Source organism: Carcharhinus amblyrhynchos, chromosome 28, assembly GCF_965287045.1.
Source record: "Carcharhinus amblyrhynchos chromosome 28, sCarAmb.v2.hapA, whole genome shotgun sequence".
Lineage (NCBI taxonomy): Eukaryota > Metazoa > Chordata > Chondrichthyes > Carcharhiniformes > Carcharhinidae > Carcharhinus > Carcharhinus amblyrhynchos.
Window position 1 is genome coordinate 16560547 of NC_137351.1, and position 18526 is coordinate 16579072.

The 18526-nt window shown below is 44.3% G+C and overlaps 1 protein-coding gene across 8 annotated transcripts in view; it reads right to left on the minus strand.

The window, feature by feature from the left end:
• Positions 1-2421: 2421 nt before the first annotated feature.
• gabpb1 (GA binding protein transcription factor subunit beta 1) overlaps positions 2422-18526 on the minus strand; it is an 83800-nt gene continuing 67695 nt past the window's right edge. For all 8 annotated transcript variants that reach the window (XM_080214269.1, XM_080214268.1, XM_080214265.1 and 5 more), the window contains 2 exons: positions 16702-16758; positions 2422-2768 (listed from right to left, as the gene is read on the minus strand). In XM_080214269.1, the coding sequence (XP_080070395.1) occupies positions 2616-2768; positions 16702-16758 (210 nt within the window). In that variant the 3' untranslated portion in view covers positions 2422-2615. The remainder of the gene's footprint in view (positions 2769-16701; positions 16759-18526) is intronic.

Genomic DNA, 18526 nt, shown 5'->3' on the forward strand with positions numbered 1-18526 from the left:
TAACAAAAATGTTAAAACGCAAGAATTAGTGCCACTATTTTCCACAATAAATTAGAAAGGGTGTCATTACTTAAGAAAGATTTTATTTGATACAAAATTATACAGTGTAAGTTTGGTCAACAACTTCATTTATATAATTTCCAGGGTTACCTGAATGAAACAAAATGATAGTTAAAGGTCTAAATTCACTGCAGATTATATGCAGCTAATTGCATTTTAATTTACATGGGTAAGTGAGGGAAATGAGCTGTTGGAGCCATCTTTCTCATTCACACGAACAAATCACAATGTTTAACATAAACAGTGTGTCAGCATTCTCAACCCAGCAAATAAACTAATGTTCAATGTGACAACCTTCAATGAAAATGTCCCAACAAAGCAATGAATCAAATGGCTGGGGTATAAAGCGCGAGGATAACGGGCATCAGGTCAACAACAAAGTAATGAATGCTTCTCTAAGTTCAGTGAAATGCAATGACTGCTCACAGAATGGATTAGAAACGACATTTTTAACATTTAAACATCATCAACAAGTGCAATGATCAAAGAAAATATACACACATGCTCTTCCAGCAATGCAGTGCCAGGGCATGCAGACACCAGCAGTAATGCAGTACTGAGACCGGCAGGCACCAGCAATGCAGTGCCGAGACATGCAGACACCAGCAATGCAGCACTGAGACCGGCAGGCACCAGCAATGCAGCACTGAGACTGGCAGGCACCAGCAGTAATGCAGCACTGGGACTAGCAGGTACCAACAATGCAGCACTGAGACCAGCAGACACCAGCAATGCAGCACTGAGACTGGCAGGCACCAGCAATGCAGCACTGAGACTGGCAGGCACCAGCAATGCAGCACTGAGACTGGCAGGCACCAGCAATGCAGCACTGAGACTGGCAGTTATCAGCAGCCTTGCAGCACCAAGATGTGTTGACATCAGCAGCAATGCAGCACTGAAACCTGCAGATACCAGCAGCCATGCACCACAGAGACATGCAGATACCAGCAATGCAGCATGAAGACATGCAGACACTCGCAACATGCACTGCATTGTACTTTCTGACGCTGAGAAAATTATTGGTGTTTGGTTAAATCTACAAGAAATTTGCTATTTCACACAGATGGAAAATAATTTAACTGTAACTTAGAGCCAAACATGATGTCACAACCAGACCCCTCTGTTTACTGTGATCTATTCCACTTCCGCTTTTGGCAGTGAAGTGTAACACTGGATGATGAATCTCTTCCTGGTCTCAGTGTAAATCAATGTTTTTTAATATTCTGAATGCCACATGTTTAAGAAGTTGCTGTATTTCTCAGCACACTGGGCTGAAATACATCCTCAGTGCAGAGAGGATGTATCAGTGCTGATAATGTCAGTCTGATTAACAGAATTATTCCCATTTCCTGAATGTGGGATTGTCACAGATTCCGAGATTCACCTACAGCTTCTGATTTTCTCCTTAGCCCAATGAGTTCTTGCCAGGTCCTTCCCAGCACTGCGCTGTTCCATGTTGCGATGTCTTCTGTTGCTTTGAATTCTTTTATCTGGATTGTTACACTGACAGGTTTGCCAAATAACAAATCCAACTCATTAAAAAAAGATCAGTTACAAAAATTACAAAGATGGGGCATGGTTTTTCTCTGCGTTTTGTTTTTGTTTAAAATTAATGAATGTTGATGATTTAAGAAGCCTTTAACCAGCTTTGTAACAGCTTCTACTCCTGAATTTGATCCTGACAGCCAGACTTTAACTCTTACTAGTCTCAGAATTTCTGAACTTTTGAATTTTCAGAACAATTTCAGGAATGTGAGAAGCCACCAGTTGACTTTGTGCAGTTACGTTTATACTCTGAAAGCTTCAATCCCTTCAGAAAGCACAGCCCAGGAAACCATTCTCTACAGGTTCTGCAAAGCAGACTGTCCAAATTTACCTCTTCACCCTCAGGATCTAGATTTCAATCTGGATAGTTGGTACAGAGGGTATTAACGTGCAGGAGGCTTTCAGATCTTTTTTTTTGCCCTTGGAATATTTTTCCACTTTGCAGAATTTTACAGATCCCGTCCAATCATTAACAATAAGAAATATTCAAAGATAATCTCACAACAGCCAGAACCTGCCACTATATCAAGAGCAAAATGACCACGGCTCACTGATGATTCACAGCTCTCTTAGCAAATCGAAACTTCAGCTGAAATAAACAGAAAAGGGTCTCAGTGCCTCACACCCCCCTCACCTTCCAACGTCACCCCCCTCACCCTCCAATCTCACCCCCTCTCATCCTCCAACCTCACCCCCTCTCATTCTCCAATCTCATCCCCTGTCATCCTCCAACCTCATCCCCCTCACCCTCCAACCTCTAACCTCTCTCCTCTCACCCTCCAATCTTTCCCCCTCACCCTCCAACCACTCCCCCCTCCTTCTCTACATCATTTGGCTGCAGTGAAGTCACTATCAGGGTTTCAGAAGCAGAATTTTTGCACCTATGCTTTGACCTGCAGATCTTTTTGCCTGGACTCATTGATCAGAGAAGGTCATCTTTCCCCAGGCTTTTGCAAGCAGGGACCAGTTTATTGTGATGTGAGTCAGCCTTTCCATTTCCATCTGACATCTTAATGCACCGTTTTGTTCGAGTCCAGATCACCAAAGGCTTCCAGGCGCTGCCTATAGGCCTCCGCCTCCTGCTCCTTCTCAATGAGCTGCTGTCGGTATTTCTGCGCCTCACGGTTTGCTTCTTCCAATTGTTTCTGCAATACTTCTTTCTCCTGGAACAAAAACACAAGAGTTAGCCCCAGGGCCTGCTCCACCATTCACCTGGGCAGCAGCTATAGATCATGTTTCTGTCTGCATCAATCTCCACCTACAGCTTTCCAAAGGCCTGGAACCAACTTGCTCACTCTGACAAAAAAATAACATTCATCTACACTAAGTGACCTGCTCTTAGCCAGGGTTCCTGCTCCTGATCACTGTCCAGTGATCCCTGGGTTAGGGAGCGAGGGGAAATCAGCCAAGGTTCCTGCTCCTGATCACTATCCAGTGATCCCTGAGTTAGAGAGAGAGGGGAAATCAGCCAGGGTTCCTGCTCCTGATCACTGTCCAGTGATCCCTGGGTTAGAGAGAGAGGGGAAATCAGCCAGGGTTCCTGCTCCTGATCACTATCCAGTGATCCCTGAGTTAGAGAGCGAGGGGAAATCAGCCAGGATTCCTGCTCCTGATCACTATCCAGTGATCCCTGAGTTAGAGAGCGAGGGGAAATCAGCCAGGATTCCTGCTCCTGATCACTATCCAGTGATCCCTGAGTTAGAGAGCGAGGGGAAATCAGCCAGGATTCCTGCTCCTGATCACTGTCCAGTGATCCCTGGGTTAGAGAGCAATAGGAAATCAGCCAGGGTTCCTGCTCCTGATCACTGTCCAGTGATCCCTGGGTTAGAGAGAGAGGGGAAATCAGCCAGGATTCCTGCTCCTGATCACTGTCCAGTGATCCCTGGGTTAGAGAGAGAGGGGAAATCAGCCAGGGTTCCTGCTCCTGATCACTGTCCAGTGATCCCTGGGTTAGAGAGCAATAGGAAATCAGCCAGGGTTCCTGCTCCTGATCACTGGACAGTGATCCCTGGGTTAGAGAGAGAGGGGAAATCAGCCAGGGTTCCTGCTCCTGATCACTGTCCAGTGATCCCTGGGTTAGAGAGAGAGGGGAAATCAGCCAGGCTTCCTGCTCCTGATCACTGGACAGTGATCCCTGGGTTAGAGAGAGAGGGGAAATCAGCCAGGCTTCCTGCTCCTGATCACTGGACAGTGATCCCTGGGTTAGAGAGAGAGGGGAAATCAGCCAGGCTTCCTGCTCCTGATCACTGGACAGTGATCCCTGGGTTAGAGAGAGAGGGGAAATCAGCCAGGCTTCCTGCTCCTGATCACTGGACAGTGATCCCTGGGTTAGAGAGAGAGGGGAAATCAGCCAGGGTTCCTGCTCCTGATCACTGTCCAGTGATCCCTGAGTTGGGGGGGGGGTGGTTTTGAACAACGTAAACTCTTCATTGAGAGGTAGTTTCCAAAATCCACTGTTTACATCTTACTTTGTGAAGACTGAACTTGTCCCAGTTTTGCGGAACTCTCGTTCCCAGATGCCATTGGATGAAATCTGTCTGCAGCTGCTTTGCTCAGCTGTACAAGATATCAAATTGGGGTTGATGTGTTGGGGTTGGACACTGGACATCCCTGAACATCAGTCTTGTTTCTGTCTCAGGTGAAATAACCACTTGCTTCAACATTGAGCCAATTTCCTTCTTTACCTTTGGTAAGGGTGGGTGAGGAATATTTCTAGGTGTAATAGGCACACTGGCTTTGTCTCAGGGTACAGGCTGATGTATTACCCTGCCTTCAGCTTTCCTCGTCCCAGGAACTGCTGTCGAAATTCAGATCTGTAGCTTTTGGGCAGTAGTTCTCAGCTATTCCAGTTCCTACTCTGTAAATCAGATGAAAGTGGGCACAAGCTGTCCTGATGAAATGTGAGCTGCTCTGGTTCAGCATCAGATATCAGGTTTCAGTGATTTTTCCCCCTCTCTGTATTTGAAGAATCACATTCAGTTTCTCTGTGACCTTGAGTCTCAGCCATGTAGCTTAATGCATGATGGCTGAACCATGGTTCAGCATCAGAAGGAACTGAAACTACCGCCCCAGTGTCTAATTTAAAGTGTATCCAGTTTCCCTCGATCAGAATTTTATTTATTCATTCGTGGGACATGAGTGTCACTGGCTGGCCATCATTTATTACTCATCCCTAGTTGCTCTTGGAAGACAGCTGAGAGTCAACCACACTGCCATGGCTCTGGAGTCACATGTAGGCCAGACCAGGTAAGGATGGCAGATTTCCTTCCCTAATGGACATTAGTGAACTGGATGGGTTTTTCCAGCAATCGACAATAGTTCCATGGTTATCCGTAGATTCTTAATTCCAGATTTTTTTTATTGGATTCAAATACCACCAGCTGCTGTGGTGGGATGTCAGCATTCCAGCAGCTTCTGCTTGGTTCCTGGATCTCCCCTAGGAAAGACATCTCCATCCTGTCTAACCTGCCATGCTCTCTCTCCAACTCTCAGAGCCAATGCCTAAAGCACCAAGAAGTGCAGCAAAGATTCGGCACAGAGTTGCTCCTCCAATCACAGCGTGTCTCCCTCTAACATTTCTTCCTGATAAGATTCACCAGGGAGCGAAACATCTGATACTGGGCGGCAGAATGGCAGTTTCAGCAGCGGCTTTCATGACAGCTGCGGTGTGAAGCAGGGTGGGGAAAAGGAGGCCTGTCTTCAACCTCTCCCTCATCATTTTAATCTCCAAAGGGCCCAGGCCTGTTGGGCATGAGTGAATGTGACTTTGTGTGTGAGAGAGAGTGAGTGTGCGAGAGAATACGAGAATGTGTGAACATATGTGTGAGAGAGTGTGATAAATGCAGTGTGAGAGACTGAGTGTGAGAAAGTGTGTGTGTGTGTGTGTGTGAAAGAGTGTGTGAGAGTTTATGTGAGACTGTGTGTGTATAAAAAAAAGTGTGATATTTGTGCACCTTTAAGAAAGTTTTTTTTAAATCATGATCTCTATGGCTCACAGCTTCAATGGTTTCTTCGCTCATAGCCCAAGCTGATCTCAGTGCAGCCAAGTTGACTGTCAGATATCTTTTTATTGCTCCTTAGGTGACTTGGATGGGAGTTGTCTGTTATTGTTTTGGGGTTCTGAGAAGCTGTTTTGATTTTGACTTCACACTGTTCTGAGTGAATCCAGAGATCTGCAGACTTCAACCAAAGGACTTAATTTCCAGTATCACGTGAGTATTAGTCTTTGTTGCATTGAACTTGTTTAAAGGATTTTGTCTTTGGAAGGTTTTGGTTTTGATTGGAACACATTAGATATGTTTGTTAAGGAGTACATATTATTGTGGTTACTTTGGTTTCTTGTTTGCAATTGATGAAAGTTCTTGCTAATTTTCTTACTATACATGTTAACTTTCTTAAATAAACTTTGTTTGATAAAAACTCTCCAGTGGGTCACTTGAATTATACCTGAAGTGAAACATCTCATGCTTATCCCAGCCAACTCAAGATGCAAAATGTATGGTCCAGGCGGACTCCATAAAACACTTTGGAGTTTCTGACCTGAACCATAACGAAGTAGTAAGTGTGAAGAGAGAGAACATGAGAGAATGAATTAATGTGTGGGGGCGTGTGTGAGAAAATGAGAGATTGTGTGAGGGCGTGTGTGAGAAAATGAGAGACTGTGTGAGGGAATGAATGTGCGAGTGAGACTCAGTGGAAGAGTGAGGGAGAGTGAGAGAGTACATGAGAGAGAATATGTGTGTGAAACAGAGTGTGTGATTGGGTGTGCAAGAGAGAGTCTGAGGGTGTGTGAGATTGTGTGTGAATGGGCAAAACAGAATGAGAGAGAAAATGTAAATGTGTGTGTGAGAGATACGATTTGATTTATTATTGCCACTTGTATTAATATACAGTGAAAAGTATTGCTTCCTGCACGCTGTACAAAGCATACCGTACATAGAGAAGGAAAGGAGAGAGTGCAAAATGTACCGTTACAGTCATAACAAGGGTGCAGAGAAAGATCATTTAATGCAAGGTTAAGTCCATTCAAAAGTCTGCAGCAGGGAAGAAGCTATTCTTGAGTTGGTTCGTACGTGACCTCAGATTTTTGTATCTTTTTCCCAATGGAAGAAGGTGGAAGAGAGAATTTCATGGGGTCCTTATTTTATGCTGGCTGCTTTCCCCGAGGGAGTGGGAAGTGTAGACAGAGTCAATGGATGGGAGGCTGGTTTGCGTGATGGATTGGGCTACATTCATGACTCTTTGTAGTTTCTTTTGGTCTTGGACAGAGCAGGAACCATACCAAGCTGTGATACATTGGGAAAAGATTAAGTGTGCGAGAGTGACTGCATGAGTCTGACAATGTGTGTGGGGAAATTGTATGTGAGAGTGTGTAAAAGAGTGCATGTGTGTGTGTCTGCATGTGAGTGTGTGTGTGTGCATATGAGTGCGCGTGTGTGCATGTGTGAGCATGTGTGTGTGTATGAGCGTGTGCGAGAGAGTGTGTGTATGTGTGTGTGTGCGTGTGCGAGTGAGAGTGCGTGTGTGTGAATATGTGTGTGTGTGTATATGTGTGTGTGTGCATGTGAGTGAGTGTGTATGTGAATGTATGAGCATGTGTGTATCCGTATGTGTGTAAGTGCATGAGTGTGTATGTGTGAGCACGTGTGTGTGTGTCTGTATGTATGTAAGTGTGTGTGAGTGAAATGAGTGAGTGGGTGTGTATCCATACGTGTATAAGTGTCTGTGTATGTGTATGTATGTATGTGTGTTTATGTGTGTGAGTGTGCATGTATGTGTGAGCGCATGTGTGTGTGGATGTATGTCTATGTGTGTAAGTGTGTGTGAGAGAGTGTGTGTATGCATATGAGCGAGTGTATATGAGTGAGTGTGTATGTGTGAATGCGTGTATATGTGGGTGTGTGTCTGTATGTGTGTGTGTGTAAGTGTGTGAGTGAGTGTGTGTGTGAGCGTGTGTTGTCCGTATGTGTGCGAGTGTATGTGTGTGTGGGTGTGTGTCTGTGTGGGTGTGTGTGTATAGGTGTGTGTCTGTATGTGTGTAAGTTTGTGTGCGTGTGTGTCTGAGTGCATGTAAGTGTGTGTGTGAGGCTGTATGTGTTTGTGTAAGTGTGTGTGACTGTATGTGTGTAAATGTGTGCCTGTAAGTGTGTGTGTGACTGTGTAAATGTGTGCGTGTAAGTGTATGTGTGACTGTGTGTGTGTAAATGTGTGTGTGTCTGTGTGTGTGTAAATGTGTGTGTGTAAGTGTGTGTGTGTGTGTAAGTGTGTGAGCGTGTTACTGTGTGTGTGTCTGTAAGTGTGTGTATGTGTGTGTGTAATGGTCATCTTTATTAATTAGTTTTTTAAAGCATTGATTTATTGCTTTGATCTTTTGTCTGATCAGCAAGTTGTTTCTTTTCTTCATGTCTATTTTTAAAAACTTGTGTCAAGCCGTATTCTCAATTTGCCTCTTGAATGAGAAAGAGATTGAAGTATGATCTTTGCATGTCGAGGTTGGTTAGCCTGTTCTATTTCATGCATCTTTCCCACTTTCGGAGGTTCTGTTTTGCTCATTTTGTGCGGGATTCTGGTTCTGACACTTCGACTGGAAATGAAGCTTTTCCTCTTCCAAAATCTGAGCTCTTTTGGGAGGGCCATTGTTTGGGAGAGGCTGTTTGAGGGTAAATCCATGTTTGGCATGGGGGAGTCTTTTAAGGAGCAGTTGATCGGAGTGCAGGATAGGCATGTGCCTGTGAAAAGGAAGGACAGGAAAGGCAGGATTCAGGACCTGTGGCTGACCAGGGAAATTACAAGACTAGTCAAAAAGAAAAGGGATGGAGACCTTTTGGTCTAGGCAACTAAAACAGATTAAACAATTGAAGAATGCAGGGCAAGTAGAAAAGAACTCAAACAGGGAGTTAGGAAGGCAAAAAAGGGTCCCTGGCAGACAGGATTAAGGAGAATCCCAAGGCATTTCATACATATATTAGGAACAAGAGGGTAGCTAGAAAAAGAGTTGGTCTACTCAAGGACAAAGGAGGGAAATCATGTGTAGAACAAAAGGAAGTGGGTGAAATCCTTAATGAGTACATTGCATCGGTATTCACAAAGGAGGAACATGTCGATTGATGGTGTCTCAGAGGGGTGTGTAAACCCTTGAGAACAAGTCATCATTACAAGGGAGGAAGTGAATTAAAAAGCAGTAAGGTAGACAAATCCCCAGGACAAGATGGCAACTACCCGAGATTACTGAGGTGACAAGATGAAATTGCTGGGCCTCTAACAGAAATCTTTGTTTCCTCTTTGGCCACTGGTGAGGTCCCAGAGGCTTGGAGGATAGCCAATGTTGTCCTGTTAGTTAAGAAGGATAGCAGGATAACCTGGGTAATTATAGACCAGTGAGCTTGACCTCAGTGACAGTGAAATTGTTGGAGAATTTTCTTAGGCATAGGATCTATACACATTTGGAACTGAATGGTCTTGTGAACAACAGACAACATGGTTTTGTACGAGGGAGGTCATGTCTCACTAATTTGATTGAGTTTTTTGAGGAGGTGACAAAAATGATTGACGAGGGAAGGGCTGTGGATGTTGTCTACATGGATCTTAGTAAAGCATTTGACAAGGTCCCTCATGGCAGGCTGGTACAAAAGATTAAAGCTCACGGGATCAGGGGTGAACTAGCTCAATGGATTCAGAACTGACTTGGCCATAGGAAACAGAGGATAGCAGTGGAAGTGTGTTTTTCTGAATGGAGGCCTGTAACTTGTGGTGTTCCACAAGGATCAGTGCTGGGACCTCTGCTGTTCATAATATATAAATGATTCGGAAGAAAACGTAGCTGGTTTGATTAGCAAGTTTGCAGATGATACTCAGATTGTGATTGATGATTGATGAGGGTAGGGCAGTGGATGTTGTCTACATGGACTTCAGTAAGGTCCCTCATGGCAGACTGGTGCAGAAGGTGAAGTCACATGGGGTCATGCTGGCAAGGTGGATACAAAACTGGCTCAGTCAAAGACAGAGGGTAGCAGTGGAAAGGTATATTTCTGAATGGAGGGCTGTGACAAGTGGTGTTCCTCAGGGATCAGTGCTGGGGCCTTTGCTGTTTGTTATATAAATGATTTGGAGGAAAATGTAACCACATTGATTGGTAAGCTTGCAGACGACACAACGTTTGGTGCATTTGAGGATAGCGATGAGGACCATCAGAGGGTACAGCAGGATATAGATCAGTTGGAGACTTGTGCGCAGAGATGGCAGATGGAGTTTAATCCGGACAAATGTGAGATAATGAATTTTTGAAAAGCTAATACAGATAGGAAATATACAGTAAATGGCGGAACCCTTAAGAGTATTGATAGGCAAAGGGATCTGGGTGTACAGGTACACAGGTCACTGAAAATGGCAATGCAGGTGGAAAAGCTAGTCAAGAAGGCATACGTCATGCTTGCCTTCATTGGCCGGGGTACTGAATTTAAAAATTGGCAAGTCATGTTGCAGCTTTATAGAACCTTAGTTAGGCTGCACTTGGAATATAGTGTTCAATTCTGGTCGCCACACTACCAAAAGGATATGAAGGCTTTGGATGGGGTACAGAAAAGATTTACCAGGATGTTGCCTAGTATGGAGGGCATTAGCTATGAGGAGAGGATGGAGAAACTTGGTTTGTTCTCACTAGAGCGACGGAGGTTGAGGGGAGGCCTGATAAAAGTCTATAAGATTATGAAAGGCAATAATGGACAAAATGGATAGTCAGAACTTTTTCCCAGGGTGGAAGAGTCAATTACCAGAGGGCATAGGTTTAAGGTGCGAAGTGCAAAGTTTAAAGGAGATGTATGAGATGGATTTTTTTTTACACAGATGGTGGTGGGTGCCTGGAACTCGTTGCCAGGGGAGGTAGTGGAAGCAGATATGGTAGTGACTTCTAAGGGGCATCTTGACAAGTACATGAATAGGATGAGAATAGAGGGATATGGTCCCCAGAAGAGTAGGGGGTTTTAGTTCAGTCAGGCAGCATGGTTGGTGCAGGCTTGGAGGGCCGAAAGGCCTGTTCCTGTGCTGTAATTTTCTTTGTTCTTTGGTGGAGTTGTGAACAGTGATGAAGATTGTCAGAAGATATAGGAGGACATAGATAGGCTGGAAAATTGGGTGGAGAAATGGCAGATGGAATTTAATCCAGACAAATGCGAGGTGATGCACTTTGGTAGATCCAATTCAGGTGAGAGCTATAAAATAAATAGTAGAACCATCAGGAGCACAGACACACAGAGAGATCTGGGAGTACAGATCATAGAGTCGTAGAGTCATAGAGATTTACAGCATGGAAACAGGCTGCCCTTTTTTTAAACCCCTAAGCTAATCCCAATTGCTCTAATTTGGCCCATATCCCTCAATACCCATCTTATCCATGTAACTGTCTAAATGCTTTTTAAAAGATAAAATTGCACCCACTTCTACTGCTACCTCTGGCAGCTTGTTCCAGATACTCATCACACTCTGTTTGAAAAATATTGACTATTTACCTTGTCTATGCCCCTCATTATTTTATAGACTTCTGTACGGAGACCCCTCAGTCTTCTACACGCCAGAGAAAAAAGTCCCAGTCTATCCAGCCTCTCCTTATAACTCAAACTATCAAGTCATGGTAGCATCCCAGTAAATCTTTTCTGCATTCTTTCTAGTTTAATAAAATCCTTTCTATAATAGGATGACCAGAACTGTACGAAGTATTCCAAGTGTGAGCTTATCAATGTCTTGTACAACTTCAACAAGACATCTCAACTCCTGTATTCAATGTTCTGACCGATGAAACCAAGCATGCTGAATGCCTTCACCACTCTGTCCACCTGTGACTCCACTTTCAAGGAGCTATGAACATGTACCCTAGATCTCTGTGTTCTGCAAACCCTCCCATTAACTGAGTAAGTCCTGCCCTGGTTCAATCTACCAAAATGCATTACCTCGCATTTGTCTAAATTAAACTCCACAAATCTTTAAAAGTGGCAGCACAGGTGAAAATGGTGGTGAACAAAGCATATGGCATTCTTGCCTTCATCGCACGGGGCATTGAGTATAAAAGTTGGCAAATTGTATTAGTTATATAAAACGTTGGTTAGGCGACATTTGGAATACTGTGTCCAATTCTGGTCACCACACTACCAGAAAGATGTGGAGGCTTTGGAGGGAGTACAGAAAAGATTTACTAGGATGTTGCCTGGTATGAAGGGTATTAGCTATGAGGAGAGATTGAATAAACTGGGCTTGTTCTCCCTGGAAAGACAGAGGCTGAGGGGCGACCCGATAGCAGTTTATAAAGTTATGAGGGGTATGGATAAAGTGAACAGTTGGAAGCTTTCTCCCACAGCAGAAATGACAATTAAAAGGGGGCACAAGTGCAACGTAAGGGGGGAAAGGTTCATCGGAGATGTGAGGGGGAAGTTTTTTTTACGCAGAGGGTGGTGAGGGGCCCGGAATGCACTGCCAAGTGAGGTGGTTGAGGCAGACACGTTAGCAACATTTAAGACTTATCTGGACAGACACATGAACCAGAGCAAGGCAGAGAGGGACTGATTGGTGGCAGGAGTGCTGAGGGTAAGACATGTATTGTTTTTTATCTTTTTTTTTCGCAGAGTATTTTTTTCTTTTTCTTAGTTTTTAAACTGTAAACCAGAAGTGGGCCGCAGAGTAGTCTGGGAAAGTTTTTTTTTTATTTGACTACGCAGACACCGGAAGTCAGCCAGTACTGTGTGTGAGGTTTAAAAAGCAGGCTGCACTATCCAGCGGGCAGCATCGTTAGCAAGCAGCAGAGTGAAGGCTGAAAGGCTTTGGCTCAACGGGCTTACGCGGAAACGGACAAGGCAGGGTAGGTTTAGTCCTTAGTTCTTCCTGTGTTATTTGAAGAAAGAGAAATTATGAGTGTGAAACCACTTCGTTGTTCTTGGTGTCGGATGTGGGAGGTCCTGGAGTCTCCTAGCCTCCCGGACGTCCATATCTGCACCAGGTGTGTCGAGCTGCAGTTCCTAAGGGACCGCATTAGGGAACTGGAGCTGCAGCTCGATGACCTCCGTCTGGTCAGGAAGAGTGAGGAGGTGATTGAGAGGAGTTACAGGCAGGTGGTCACACCAGGGCCACGGGGGGCAGACAAGTGGGTCACGTTTAGGAAGGGGAAGGGGAAAGGGAAAGGGAAAGGTCAGGTACTAGAGAGTACCCCAGTGGCTGTGCCCCTTAACAATAAGTACTCCTGTTTGAGTACAACCTGGGGGAAGCAACAGTGGCCGTACCTCCGGCACAGAGTGCAGCTCTGTAGCTTAGAAGGGTAGGGAAAGGAGGACGAAGGCAATAGTGATAGGGGACTCTACAGTGAGGGGGTTGAACAGGCGATTCTGCGAACACAGTCAAGAAACTTGGATGGTAGTTTGCCTCCCTGGTGCCAGGATCCGGGATGTTTCTGATCACATCCAAAATATCCTGAAGTAGGAGGGAGAGGAGCCAGAGGTCGTGGTACATGTTGGTATCAATGACATAGGTAGGAAAAGGGAAGAGGTCCTGAAAGGAGAATATAGGGAGTTAGGAAGGGAGTTGAGAAGAAGGACCACAAAGGTAGTAATCTCGGGATTGCTGCCTGTGCCACATGACAGTGAGAGTAGGAATGGAATGAGGTGGAGGATAAATGCGTGGCTGAGGGATTCAGGTTTCTGGATCATTGGGACCTCTTTTGGGGCAGGTGTGACCTGTACAAAAAGGACAGGTTGCACTTGAATCCCAGGGGAACCAATATCCTGGTAGGGAGGTTGGCTAAGGCTACTGGAGAGAGTTTAAACTAGAAAGGTTGGGGAGTGGGAATCAAATTGAAGTGACTGGGAGAAAGCTTGTCGACAGTGAGAGAGGGAGGATAGGCAGGTGATAGAGAAGGGGAGTGCTCAGACCAAAGGTTTCAGATGTGTCTATTTTAACGCAAGGAGTGTTGTGAACAAAGTGGATGAGCTTAGAGTGTGGATCACTACTGGGAAATGTGATGCAGTGGCCATTACAGAGACTCGGATGACTCAGGGACAGGATTCTTCAAGTGCCAAGTTTCAGATGTTTCAGAAGGGACAGGGAGGGAGGCAAAAAAGGTGGGGGAGTGGCACTGATCAGAGATAGTGTCACGGCTGCAGAAAAGATGGACGCCATGGAGGGATTGTCTACGGAGTCTCTGTGGGTGGAGGTTCGGAATAGGAAGGGGTCAATAACTTTACTGGGTGTTTTCTAAAGGCCGCCCAATAGTAACAGGGATGTTGAGGAGCAGATTGGGAAGCAGATCCTGGAAAGCTGTAATAATAAGAGTTATTGTGATGGGAGATTTTAATTTCCCAAATATTGATTGGAATCTCCCTAGAGTAAGGGGTTTAGATGGGGAGGAGTTTGTTAGGTGTGTTCAGGAGGGTTTCTTGACACAGTATGTGGATAAGCCTACAAGAGGAGAGGCTGTACTTGATTTGGTATTGGGAAATGAATCTGGTTGGGTGTCAGATCTCTCAGTGGGAGAGCATTTTGGAGATAGTGATCATAATTCTATCTCCTTTACAACAGCATTGGAGAGAGATTGGATCAGACAAGTTAGAAAAGTGTTTAATTGGAGTAAGAAGAATTATGAGGCTATCAGGCAAGAAACTGGAGGCTTAAATTGGAAAGAGGTTTTCTCAGGGAAATGTACCGAAGAAATGTGACAAATTTTCAGGGAATATTTTGCTGGAATTCTGCATAGCAACGTTCCAATGAGACAGGGAAGTTATGGTAGGTTAAAGGAACTGTGGTGTACAAAGGCTGTAATAAATATAGTCAAGAAGAAAAGAAAAACTTACAAAAGCTTCAGAGAGCTAGGTAATGTTAGAGATCTAGAAGAGTATATGGCTAATAGGAAGGATCTTAAGAAGGAAATTAGGTGAGCCAGAAGGGGTCATGAGAAGGCCTTGGCAGGCAGAATTAAGGAAAATCCCAAGGCATTCTACAAGTATGTGAAGAGCAAGAGGATAAGATGTGAAAGAATAGGATCTATTAAGTGTGACCATGGGAAAGTTTGTATGGAACTGGAAAAAATAGTAGAGGTACTTAATGAATACTTTACTTTAGTATTCACTATGGAAAAGGATCTTGGTGGTTGTAGTGCAGACATGCAATGGACTGAAAAGCTTAAGCACGTAGATATTAAGAAAGAGGATGTGTTGGAGCTACTGAAAAGCGTCAAGTTAGATAAGTCACCAGGACCGGATGGGATGTACCCCAGGCTACTATGGGAGGCGATTGCTGGAAATGTCTGGCGATGATCTTTGCTTCATCAATGGAGACGGGAGAGGTTCCGGAGGATTGCGGGGATATTATTCCTTTATTCAAGAAAGGGAGTAGAGATAGCCCTGGAAATTATTGATCAGTGAGTCTAACCTCAGTGGTTGGTAAGTTGATGGAGAAGATCCTGAGAGGCAGGATTTATGAACATTTGGAGAGGTATAATATGATTAAGAATAGTCAGCATGGCTTTGTCAAAGCCCTTACAAGCCTGATTGAATTTTTTGAAGATGTGACTAAACACATTGATGAAGGAAGAGCAGTAGATGTAGTTTATATGGACTTTAACATGGCATTTGATAAGGTGCCCCATGCAAGGCTTATTGAGAAAGTGAGGGGACATGGGATCCAAGAGTTATTGCTTTGTGGATCCAGAACTGGCTTGCCCACAGAAGGCAAAGAGTGGTTATAGATCGGTCATATTCTGCATGGAAGTCAGTCACCAGTGGAGTGCCCCAGGGATCTGTTCTGGGACCTTTACTCTTTGTGATTTTTATAAATGACCTGGATGAGGAAGTGGAGGGATGGGTTGATGTTTGTTGATGACACAAAGGTTGGAGGTGTTGTGGAGGGATGTCAGAAGTTGCAGTGAGACATTGATGGGATGCAAGACTGGACGGAGAAGTGGCAGATGGAGTTCAACCCAGATAAGTGTGAAGTGGTTCATTTTGGCAGGTCAAATAGGATGGCAGAATATAACATTAAAGGTAGGACTCTTGGCAGTGTGGAAGATCAGAAGGATCTTGGGGTCTGAGTTCATGGGACGCTCAAAGCAGCTATGCAGGTTAAAGCTGTGATTAAGAAGGCATATGGTGTACTGGCCCTCATCAATCAAGGAACTGAGTTTAGGAATCGAGAGATAATGTTGCAGCTATATAGGACCCTGGTCAGACCCCACTTGGAGTACGGTGTTCAGTTCTGGTCGCCTCATTACAGGAAGGATATGGTAGCCATAGAAAGGGTGCAGAGGAGATTTACAAGGATGTCACCTGGATTGGGGAGCATGCCTTATGAGGATAGGTTGAGGGAGTTCGGCCTTTTTCCCTTGGACAGACGAAGGATGAGGGGTGACCTGATAGAGGTGTATAAGATGTTAAGAGGTATTGATCAAGTGGAAAGTCAGAGGCTTTTTCCCAGGGCTGAAATGGTTGCCACAAGAGGACACAGGTTTAAGGTGCTGGGGAGTAGGTACAGAGGAGATGTCAGGGGTAGGTTTTTCACTCAGAGAGCGGTGGGTGTCTGGAAAGGGCTGCCAGCAAAGGTGGTGTAGGTGGATTCGATAAGGTCTTTTAAGAGACTTTTAGATAAGTACATGGAACTTAGTAAGATAGAGGGTTGTAGGTAAGCCTAGTAATCTCTTAAGGTAGGGACACGTTCGGCACAACTTTGTGGGCTGAAGGGCCTGTATTGTGCTGTAGTTTTTCTATGTTTCTATGAACAGGCGGAGAATAGAGGGATACAGGCAGTTGTTCTAGATAGGACAATGTGATTGGTGCAGGCTTGGTGGGTTGAAGGGCTTGTTCCTGTGCTGTACTGTTCTTTGATCTTTGTTCTTTATAGATTCCTGATACCATCCAGTGATCCCTGTGTCAGAGAGATAGGAAATTAGTCAGGGTTCCTGCTCCTGATCACTGTCCAGGAATCCCTGAGTTAGAGAGGGGGGAGAAATCAGCCAGAGTTTCTGCTCCTGATCACTGTCCAGTGATCCCTGGGTTAGAGAGAGAGGGTGGAATATCAGCCAGGGTTCCCGTACTGTTTACCGTCTCTGATAAATAAATATGAGTGGTTTACCTCTGAGAATTCCAGTGTGTGCACAGTGCAGCTTTCCGGCCCAGAACTCTCTTGTATCTAACGGGCAGTGAAAATACATTTTTTTAAAAAAATCACAAAATGACAGTCAAGAAAAAGACAAAAGCATTGTTCGGGAAAACAATGAGTTTAATTGTGTTATTTCTACTAAAGCAGGAAGTTGAGATTTAGATCCTTCTCATGAATGAGTTAATATATCACGTATATGTGGTGCATTCACTGCAACTCACAGCAATGAAATATTTCTCCTTCACTTCATTATTCCAGTTCCCACACTCCTGTCCTATACCTGTGCATGCCAGAGATCTTCTGCAGAGTAACCAGCATCCAATTTCACTGAGCAAGAACTGCTTGCTCCGTGAAACCAGAACCAGTAACTGCAGAAGCAGCTGGTCTCGATTCAGTCACTCTCACAGCTATACACTGGAGTCTGTGCACCCAGCTAGCACAGCACCAGGCTAACTGCACACGATCCGGCACTCTCACTTCACCCCAGCATCTTCAGGTTGAATTCCTGATTTCTATTCCCCGGCAGAATTACTGCTTATTATCACTCCCAAACGGTTCTGGTTTTAAACGATGCCCAATTGTTCTAAGTCCTCCAATAAATAGCTCCTCTGTATCCATCTTAACAAATCCGTTTAGAATTTTAAAAACTCGATCAAATCACCCTTCAATCTTTTAAATACAAACTAAATTCATGCAGAAAATACAAAGATTCTGGCAATACTAAACAGACCTGGCAGCATCTGTGAAGAGAAAGAGTTTCAGGTCAGAGCTTTCACAAAAATGCAGTTTTTGTTTTTATCTCAGATTTCCAGCATCTGCAGTATATTGATTTTGCCAAGTTTATAACATCTATCCACATGAATTTTATCATGTTGTGAATCCAGTCTGTAGCCCATACTCCAACATATAGCCTGGAACCGAATGCAGTTATTCCAATGGGGTCTAACAACTTTATCATTTCAGACCTCTTGATAAAAGCACCATAAGACGTAACAGCAGAAATAGGCTGTTCAGCAAGTCTGCTTTGCCATTCAATAAGACTGTGACTGATTGATAAGATAATCCTTAACTCCAATTTCTCACTGTCTCTGATTCCCTGACTGATTATACATTTCCATTTGCTGTATGGATCAGTGGTGTGTGCTGGTGAATTGGCTTTTAGTCATTAGTGTACATGCACAGCTTCTCCACAGATCCCAGTCTCTCTCTGTTAGAAAATCTTTGCATTTGTCTTTTTCCGAGTGGATGACCTCACTGTGAACTCTATCTCTCCACTCATTTAGTCTGTAGCTATGAATTTTGGTTTATCAGGAAAGGATCCTGATATAACACACATTGTTCATAAAAGTAGATAGTTTTTGAATGTCTGCTTTATAAATCTTTAGCATCACCTTCAATTACTTCCTGTTAACTGATTGAGATTAATATTTAATTCATGAGACATCTGACCAAGTTGTCAAAGCTGAACTCCTGGTCTCTAGTGAACAAGCTGATCCCAAAGATCGTAGATCATAGAATCTCTACAGTGCAGAAGGTGGCCATCGAGTCTGCACCAACAACAATCCCACCTAGGCTCTATCCCCCAAAACACCACATGTTTACCCTGCTAATCCCACTAACGTACACACCCCAAGACCTTAAGGGACAATTTAACACAGCCAATCAACCTAACCTTTTTTGGACTGTGGGAAGAAACCAGAGCACCCGGAAGAAACTCACACAGACATGGAGAGAATGTGTAAATTCCACACATAGTGATCCAAGCCAGGAATTGAAGCCAGGTCCCTGGAGCTGTGAG